Source organism: Oryza brachyantha, chromosome 11 (genome assembly GCF_000231095.2).
Source record: "Oryza brachyantha chromosome 11, ObraRS2, whole genome shotgun sequence".
Taxonomy (NCBI): domain Eukaryota; kingdom Viridiplantae; phylum Streptophyta; class Magnoliopsida; order Poales; family Poaceae; genus Oryza; species Oryza brachyantha.
This window is the reverse complement of record NC_023173.2, coordinates 5,728,785-5,739,381: the sequence shown is the minus strand read 5'-3', so window position 1 is coordinate 5,739,381 and position 10,597 is coordinate 5,728,785. Positions and strand designations below refer to the sequence as shown.

General features: G+C 39.6%; 1 protein-coding gene across 1 annotated transcript; it reads left to right on the top strand.

The window, feature by feature from the left end:
* Positions 1-5,530: 5,530 nt before the first annotated feature.
* LOC102713222 lies at positions 5,531-8,753 on the top strand. The gene is made up of 3 exons (XM_040528804.1): positions 5,531-5,717; positions 6,123-6,208; positions 6,597-8,753. Exons 1-3 carry the CDS (start codon positions 5,531-5,533, stop codon positions 8,751-8,753), a joined length of 2,430 nt encoding a protein of 809 aa, XP_040384738.1.
* Positions 8,754-10,597: the final 1,844 nt, after the last annotated feature.

Below are 10,597 nucleotides of genomic sequence, written 5' to 3'. Positions count from 1 at the left end.
AAATGGGACACAATTTTCCAACCATTTCATCCCTATGAGTGGCAATGCCATGTTGGCATCCATGTGGCATGACATGTAGGGCCCTCGAGGCCTGTGGTAATTTAGGACCAAAATGACACATTTAATGTAGTTCTAGCATAAAGATGTGTATTTTGATAGTATGAAACCTAATGACATAAACAAACAAGTTTACAGTCTAGCTAGTCGTGCACTTTGCTCTAAATAGATGTATAGAATAATTACATAATGAGATACCAAATAAAGCGAAGGCAGCAGCCATAGGCAACCAGGCGATTTGAGTCTGGGCAGCCGTAGGATGTAATCGGACCGTGGCAGTTCTGATATGTCTCTGATCTTGCTTATGACACAAATACTTTCAGAGAATTCACTAACCGAATAAGTCCAATCATAGGATGCATGGTTTTACATGGGCATTATTCAGTTAATTAGCTCTTTGATGGCTGGGTTGGATGAGATAGCCTTGTGGAAATATAATCTCTGATATGCACAGGACATCTCCTCCTTTGATCTCCTTCCATCTAATTCACAATTACTAGTGCCAATCAGTCACCTTCAGGAGCAACAAAAACACATTAACAGAGCTAAAATGTATGTGCTGTGCACCTGTACTCAGTCACTAAGATGTGGAGGAAAAGGGCAATAAAAAAACTGTCTGAACTCTGCCCCAGGACAGAGTCTTGCGCCCCTCCTGCCTTTGTCATTTGCTCTTGACATCTTATAATTGGAATGCTTATGAGTCACCAATGGACTATGGCCGTGTTGGTTGCCCACTCCAAGTTAACTTATCCCCCTCGTTTTTTACGTGCACATTTCCTAAACTGCTAAACGGTATATTTTTTGCAAAAAAATTCTATAGAAAAGTTGTTTTAAAAAATCATATTAATGTATTTTATATTTTTCAATAATTAATAATTAATTAATCATGTACTAATATATTAATACGTTTTTCGTGTCAGGGATAAGTTAACTTACACCCCATGCCGAACGTGGCCTATGTATAATCGGCAGCTATAACTGACTGGCCATCCAACTACATGGATTGAATTCGAATGGGTCTTAAAAACAATTTTCGGTTTAGATAAACTGCCACCCATCTGAGATTGTATAGCCTGATGAGGAAGAAAGAAATCATCGAATAACCATTTGCAATGCACAATTGTAAATGGTTAAAAAATACTGCCAATTATATTTTCCTATATTATTTGCAAAACTGAAAGTAGTTTCTGAATCGCAGGATGCAGAGGCCAGGGATTTTTTGAGTATTGCTTTATCTAACAAAATCATATGATTGGAAGGCATCAGGAACATAGACATGCTAGTTATATGCAAGTTAGGGACAATATACCTAGGAGCTCATGCTCAATTCTTTCTGACAGGAGGTAATTTAAAATCCATGTGTGACTAGTCTAACTTCACTATAGCAGCAATCCAAAGAATGCTACAGAATTGTCTCCAACAATTTTCACAAGGTCTTTGTCATGCCAACACTTCTTTCCCTCCTTCCCAGTTAGAAAATTAGTTAATTACAAAGATGTCGCATTCTTCACTTTTCTTTGATGTTCGAGATTGATCACATGTTTTTCATTTGGTACAAATAAATACAATACAGCGGGAGAGATATAATACAAATTTTTACTATTTTCAAGAGATCAATAAAGGTGTCCAACATCGAAAAAAAACTAGCATAACGAGCTGCCAAAAAGAAATGAAAAGCTCAAACACCTTCTATTGCATAAACTGACATTCTTTGGACTGTTTGCAGTGATCGTTCGTATATCAGTCTGACTGTTCCAATATGTGTGCAGTGTCTTATGGTGACAGCACTGTGAAACTCTTTTTGTTGAGTTACTGAGTTCTTGCGTATGTTGCTAGCTGTTGCAACCGAGATAATTTCTTTGTATTTAGCTTAGAGAACGAACATTGTAACTAGTAAATGTGTACTCCCTCCTCAACTGTTTTATGTGATGATTGTTCGTCTTATTCAAAACTTTTATAGAAATATGCAAAATTATAAGGCATGCTTAAAGTTTCTTGAGCAATAAATCAAATCATAACAAAATAGTTAATAATTCTATAATTTTTTCTAAGTAGAATGAATGATAAAAAAACAGAGTCAAAAATCAACAATATTAGATGAAAAAAAGCAGAGTACATGGCTATGATATATCGTTAAAGGCAAGGGCCAACTGAGAAACATGGCAAGGCTCAGGCCACCCCATTTACATATATAGTGAAAAATCAGTATGCAATGGCCTAGGACACCTAAGGCCTGGGTCTGTTGGTGAAGGGTTTTTAATATTATCATGTTGAGAGAGAATAACACTTATATCTTAAGAAAGAAGTACAGCACCTTTTCTAATTAAGACATTACTTAATTTAAAAGAACTTTTTTTAGCAAAATATCAAGCGCACAACTAAACTATTTTAAGTTTTTATATCCCATCAATTAGTACATGGAAGGAAAGTACTTGTGTTTTTCACCCAAGAGCTTTCACAAACGAGTAAACACAACCAAGTCCCCAACCAGTTATCTCTTTCCTCACCAACACAGGAATAAATATGCCAGGAAAGCAGTGGATGTAGATCACTGCTTTGCTATTGCATCCAAGGAGAAGGCAGGAAAGAAGTGAGGTAGAGAAAACAAATTTCATAGGTTTGCAGTAGCCAGCCAACAAGAAGGTTGCAGTGGTTGTTCCTCATGCATGTATGTTGGTGGGCTTGGGAGGCAGTAGGAACACAAACATGTCATGTTTGTGTTCTTATGCTACGTCAAGCTCGATCGCCCCATGTTTTCTACCAGGTCTTTGCTTTCGCATGATCAAAGCAATGTTGCTAATTTTGGAGTTGACCTTGTCAGCCCATATGCTTGCAACATTACTTTTAAATCAAGGTAGAAATTAGTAGGCGTCTCAAGGTTGGATGTGTTGTGTTGTTATCACTACTGCATAAACCATTATGCACGCATCCTCTTTTGGAGAGAGTATACGACTTTCTGGCTATGTGGAATGAGGACTTGATGGAAACCGGAATGAGGTAGAAAAATAAGGATTCAGGAGTGTGAGAGCTGGTTTATGTTGTTGACTTTATTGACCGGTGAAGAACGTGTGTTAAACACAAAAGTAGGGATTGTTTGGTTTGTCTTCAAAATCAATCATGTTAAGTCAAAGTTTTGTAACTCATTTTAGCTCATCATAATTATTTGGCAAGCCTTTGATAAACAAAACACACAATGCCAAGTTGATGTTGTGAAATTTTATCAAGAATCGAAACAAATAGTTATGCTGGGATTTCGACAATTTATTCCATGATAATCGCTGCCACGCTACTGTGCTATGCTCCCATTTCCCATCTTGTGCTCTCAGCAGAGAAGAGAGGCTAGGCTGAACAAGAACTAAGCTAAGAAATTTACTATGCATCGCCACCATAATTATTTTTAGGGACATGCATCACACAAAAAATTTGACCTTTAGATCTACTCTAACATTTGTGACGTTGTCTTCATTTCTAGCAAGCTCTAACTTTGATAGAGGAACTTCATTTAGTTTTTGGGGGTTGGGGTGGTGGAGAGGATGAGGCTTAGAAGGATAATTGTGGGAAGCGACAGCCCGATGGTGAGCTACAAGGTTGGAAGCTAGCGGTGGGCCCATGTTGACAGAGTGTGCATTGAGATCTTAACTGGTTAGAATATAATGACACTCTTCGCCGCTAGCTAGAGGGATAGGGAATCAGGTCTGACCAATGCTAGAATTTCTTAGAGACGAAGACAATACATAAATTTTGGATTCAATTTAAAAGAAATTTGTGTGATTTTCCTTTCCTGCTTGATCTATCATGTGATATATAGGAAATCTAAATTCACATGTGAAACAATTGACAAGAAACTAGCTTTTTAAAATAATGAAAATTTTTGTTTTTTTAGTTTCTAGTACATTTTCTGAACTGTATGAACTAGAAGTATTTTCTTCCTTAAAAAAAGTATGGAGCAATTTTACCGTGCTTAAAAAAAATAGCGAGAGACACCGTATTTTCTTACTACCTATATCATGGCGAAAAAAGATTAACTTTCTGATACAAAAGGACCAAAGGAATTAATATACTACAGTATCTATGTATCCAGTGGTAGCTAGGGACCAAACCATTGCTGCCACGATTCTCCGGCAAGGCGCATGCGCAGCACCACCAAAACGAAGGCCCACGCCGCCGCCGCCGCCACCGCCCGCCCCCTCGCGGAGGCACGGTTTGGCAGCCGACTACCCGGGCGTCGATGGAGCCTCCAGCCGCGTGGTTCCCCGGGGAGGAGATGTGGCACCGGCGGCACCGCACGAGGCTCTGGCTCTTCTCCGGTGGACACGGGACCTAGTTCTTGCTCCTCCGCCTGGCGCTCGCCTGGATCTCAGTGTTCGTGCGATGTGCGTTCCCCTGATCCTTGTTATTATCCGTTTGATTTATGTTGGATCTTATAGGCCTTAGGCCGCATTCGGCATCTCAATTAGCTATCCAGATTCTCTCGTTTTCGAGTTATACGCTTCCGAACAACTAAACAGTTTAGTGTGTTTTTTTGAATTTTTTATAGCAAACTTTGTTTTAAAATACCATATTAGTCTTTTTTTAATTTCTTAAAATTATTAATTAATAAATCATGTAATAATATATTATTACGTTTTCTGCGCCGAATAACTTACCTCATAACCAATCCAAATGAACGCACCCTTATTATGGAAGTGAAGACTAGTTGTCAACTTGGCTTATGCAGCATAAATTAGTAGTGAATTGTAGGTCTTATTACGGCAAAGGAAACTAAGCAGAATCTGATATAGTGGAAAAACACAAGAGAGTAATTGGATGAAGGAATTGAACTCGTGAGGTACTATTTGTCATCTCGGAGTTAAAATGTCCTACTACTGAATATATTATTATTTATTTTGTGTGCTTGAGTTGCAGCGGTAGAATTAATAGAGTGTAGCAGCTGGGGATTTTTTAGCATCACAATCACATGGCACATTCATCCGAAGAATAGTAGTTCTATCTTGGCCCCTGTCATGAAATGCTATTGGCCAATGGGGTGTCATCTCAGAAATCAAACATATTATGGCAGTTTCGCTTTCTCTAGTACTAGGGGTGGAAACGAGACGAGCCAAGCCCGGCTCGGCTTGGCTCGTGGAAGCTCGTGAAATACCTGGCTTGGCTCGACTTGGCTCGGTACTCGAACCGAGCTACACGTGAGGCTCGGCTCGTGGTCCGGCTCGAGCCGGCTCGAGTCGGCTCGCGAGCTTTGCCAACACAGCAGTCAGCAGCACATACACTGATACACAGCCCTACTCCCGGCCTCTAGCTCTCCATGACGCATAGAGAGAGAAGAGAACGAGAGTCACGGACGCTGCCCAGCCTTACTCACAAGATGACGAAAGATAACATAACCCTACTTTCCTAATGGGCCAGATGGGCTTTGTTGGTTTTAGCCAGGCTGATCCTGGTTATTGTTACGACTCGATTTCCAGCTTTAGCTGAAATGGTTAGAACAACAGACCACTCAATAGAGTTGGAACGTTTAGAACAGGAGGAGTTTATGCATTTGTTTGAAGCATGTGTTTTTGGTGAGAGAACAGCACCATGGCAAGATCATAACGAACTGCTTGACACTGGGAAAAATATAATTAGCAAATTGAAGGGTTTTCCACTTGCAGCAAAAACTGTTGGTAGGTTACTAAGAAATAACCTTACTTTGGACCATTGGAGAAAAGTGCTAGCAAGTAAAGAATGGGAATTGCAAACGGGTCATCATGATATTATGCCTGCACTGAAACTTAGTTATGTCTATCTTCCTTTTCATCTCCAGAAATGTTTTTCTTATTGTGGCTTATTTCCTCATGATTACGAATTTGATAGTGGCGAGCTAATTCACCTGTGGATGGGATTAAACATTTTATGCTCTAGTGGACAGAACAAAAAATTGGAGGAAATAGGATTAAGCTATCTTAACGAGTTGGTTGATCATGGGTTTATGAAGAAATCCGAAAAGGATGGACGACCTTGCTATGTGATGCATGACCTACTACAAGACTTAGCACGAATGGTGTCATCATATGAATGTTTCACAATAGATTGCTCTCATGAAAGACTAAGAGAGATCCCTCCCGATGTTCGTCACTTGTCTATGATTATGGGTGGTGTAGAGGAAGATCTATCAGTAAGTGAAACCTTTAGCAAAGATTTGCTTTCTATAATGAAGAGATTTAAAGTTGAAAATCTACACACTTTGATGATATTTGGAAATTATTACCGAAGCATGGCGAATATATTTGGAGATGTGTTCAGAAAAACAAGAGCTCTCCGTGTTCTTCGTTTGTCTACTATGTACTTTCCTGTGGAGCATATGTTGCCTAACTTTTCCGCACTTATTCATCTTCGCTACCTAAAGCTTGGGACAAAATATGATAAGATATGCCCACCGAGTTGTATCTCAGGGTTTTATAAGTTGATTGTCCTTGATCTAAAAGATTGGACAAGCTATACCAGTTTACCTGTAGATATGATCAACCTTACAAGATTGCGACATTTTATTACCTCACTCTAAGATATGTGATGTGGGAAAGCTTCAGAATCTCCAAGAGTTGAGAAGATTTGGAGTGAAAAGAGAGAAAAGTGGTTTTGAATTAAAGCAGCTGGGACATTTGAGAGAGCTCAGTGGATCACTTATTATTTGTAATCTTGAGAAGATACAAGTGAAAGAAGAAGCAGATGAAGTGAATTTGTCATCAAAAGATTGCTTAAAGAAGCTAACATTAGAATGGGACATTCACAGATCGAATAGCAATGAGGATCCTGTCAAAGAGGATCATATTCTTAATGTTCTTCGGCCTCAGGACAATCTCCAAGAGTTATGCATCAGAGGGCACAGAGGCCATAGTTGCCCACCTTGGCTTGGTCACAAACTTTCAGTAAAAAACTTACGATCCCTTCATCTGGATGCTGTCGATTGGGCTGTCTTGCCACCACTGGGGGAGTTGTGGCTTCCTAATGAACCTGGGCAGGAATATCCTCATTCTATCGGAGAACAACGCTTTCACAACTTAAAAACTCTAGAGCTTGTTGGACTCGTAAGATTGAAAAGATGGGTTCACAATGACACATATCTCCTATTCTCCCTTCTTGAAACTTTCATCATCAGAGATTGCCCACAGCTGGTAGAGTTGCCAGTTTTGCAATATGTTAGTCAGAAATTTAAGCAAGATATGAAGAACAACCTGTTTCCTAAGATACAAGAGCTTAGAATTGCTGACTGCCCAAAATTGGAGTCCCTACCAGCTATTCCATGGACTGATACTTTGCACACTGTTGACATAAAAAATGTGGGATCAAGTTTGGAACAGTTAGTTTACTCCACAAAAAGTTCATCATCTGGCCTAACGGTGGAGATAAAAGAAAATCATCATCTGCAATGCCTTGATGAGATGGTGGCCTTTCATAATTTAAGTAAAATACTTGAGTTGGAGGTCTCAAAAGGTCCACCTTTGATGTATAAGCACCTCCATGGGTTAACCTCACTGAAGACACTCAAGATAATTGATTCAAGTAATGTAGTGCAGCTTTTAGGTGGACCAGGAGATGCAAACCACCTGCTCCCTGTGGAACGTCTTGAGATTCAGAACTCTAATGCTAATGGGAAGGAATTGACCCAATTGCTATTGCAACTGCCTAATCTCTCCTTCTTCAGGATGTCGTCTTGTCGGAACATAACTAGGCTGGGTGTGATGGAGGAGCTGGCAGCAGTTGAACCAACATCAATGTCGTCGTCATCAAGGATTGAAACAGGACCACAACTACAGATGGAAGAAGTGGGTGATGAGGTAGGGCTGATGTTATTCCCACAACATCTCTCCACTTCTCTGCGTGAATTAGATATTACCATGAACCCAGAACTGAGCCTGATGGCTTCCTTCCCGCCTCAAAATAGCTCCAGACCAGGAGGAGGTCTCCATGGTCTGCACTCCCTGCAATATTTGTTCATAAGAGGGTGCCCCAAATTCCTCTCGGCCTACTCCTCATCATCCTCTTATTGCTGCCCGTTTCCATCTACTCTGGATCGCCTCAGAATTGAGGATGTTGAGGACATGCATACATTGGTGCCCCTTGCAAACCTGACCAGTCTCACCTATTTATTCATAGAGAATTGTGGAAAGGATTTAAGTGGGGAAGGCTTATGGAGTCTCGTCACTCAAGGCCGTCTCACCCATCTGTGTGTTTATCGCAGCCCAAATTTCTTCGACAATTCGGTGTCTTGGATAGTAGCAACAGAATCTGAACAAGAAGAGCTTCGTGCATACTGCAAAATTGATATGCTCCGGACAGATGATATTGCAGGTGTCCTTGTTGCACCTATCTGCAGACTCTTTTCTTCTTCGCTTGTTGAGCTAGCCCTATCTTCAAACAAAGAGATCGTGTGCTTGACAAAAGAGCAAGAGAAGGCCCTTCAACTCATCACCTCCCTCCATGTACTCTGCTTTTTTAACAATGAGAGGCTGCAGTTTCTCCCTGCTGACCTTCATGGACTGCACAATCTCAAGACATTGGAAATTTTGAGATGTCCAGCCATCAGGTCTCTGCCAAAGTATGCCTTTCCAAACTCTCTTCAGAAAATAGATGTTGATCATCTCTGCAGTGAGGAGCTACAACATCAGCTCATTTTGTTGGAAGGGGTCACAATAAATATAGAACAGCCACTTAATTTATAATGCACGGCTCTTCTTGGGAGTTTTATATTTTATTCCTGTAGCATTACCTATGCCACTGCATCTATCCATAAATTATATCTATCTTCTCGATGAACAAAAGTCAGGCCAGTACATACCAGCTGCTGTAATTGTATACTATTCCCTCCATGTGAAAATGTTTGACGCTGGTCAGTTCAAAATTGAACTAGCCAATGGCAAACAAAAAACATGGGAGGGAGTATGTAAGTTGTTCTTACCCTGAATGACAGAAAGGACATTTCAATTCTTCTCAAACATGTATAATTCTACAATTATCAGCAGGGACAAACTTAGACTATTGTTACTGTTGTCTCTTGTATCATGAAGATTTTTCTTGATTGATCCCTGTGGACCACACTAGAGATATGGATAGTGATGTCTGGGAATGTTTCTATATTTATTCTTCTGTATATCTTGTATTTTATTTTGGATCCGGGGACCCTTATTTGATTATAATTGCAATATATTTTACTCTGCCCCTTAATGTGCCATAGAAACGTGTTTAGGTGGTACAGATTGAATGAAACATGTCATATCTAAACTGCAAAAAAAAAAATGGATTACTTTTCTGGATTCAACAAAACTCAGTTCTAGACATTTTCACAGATGATCCTGTTCTAGTCAGTAGTGAACTATTAAATGTGAAGCGATTTGGTTTGCTAGATCCAGAAACATAATCAGTGACTTTAGAGCGACTATAATAAGTGATGTGAGTGAAATCTAAAATTTGTCATATCAAATTTATGCTTACATGAAGAGAGGAGAGGGGAGATAAGAAAATTGGGCTACAGATTTGTAACAACACGAGCTCTAAGATGTTGGGTGTCAAAGGTTAGGTAGGTAAGTAGTGTAGTATACATTCATATGGAACTATTGTATAGATCGCCAATCTAGCAGTTGCCTATGCTATTAAATTTGCTCTAAGGAAACCCTCTGCATAGAGAACTATACCGATTCTTCCTGCCATATTTGTCCATTCCAATTTGCATTATAGCTGCTGCAAGCTACCTTCAGGCGCAAAGAACAAATAAGGGCTATTTTATCCCTGGTGAAGTGAGTGTTACATATATTTTTAAAGTATTTTTCCCATCCTTGATGAGTATCGCGAAGCACTACTGTTTTCTATATAAAATTTAATACAGTCTAATATCTAAGTTATCAAGTGGTACCAAATTTTATATAGAAAACACTGGTACATTCTCAACGATGGTAAAATTGCTCATATTTTTAATGTATTTTCATTCTTATGTTTATTTTACCTCCTACCGATTGAGTCCAAAAATGAGCTTCCCACTATAAAACAAGACATTTTTTCCTCAACAGTCGAAACTGGTCAAAATATATCGCAACGAAAATGACACCTGGTTCATGATTCTGACATCTCAATGCAGCTAACTAGATGCAATGCTAGTAAAATCCTGATGATTTTGATGTTTACATTTTGCAAATACAACATTAAAATTGAGTTGGATTGCACTTAGGGAATTTTAACCAAATTGATAGGTTCAGGTGAGAGTTGCTGGGGGTCAATTGAACTCCATTATTTTTTTTTCTTTTGGCACGCCTGCCAAACAGCCTGCCAGGAACTTAAGGTTGTAAGAGAAGAGAATTTACATGGTGTTATACAGTGATCGACAGAATACTACTGAAGCAGTGAAGCACCTAACCTGGATATTTCCAGGATCATGAAGCAAACACTCTCACTCTGGACTTGGAACAAAACTAGCTGCACTACTACCCCTCTCCATCCCGGAAGGTCCTGGCCTCCTTCCATGAGATGATGTCTGCATTGATGTTCGTTTGAACAAACGTTCTGTCGTAGTAGA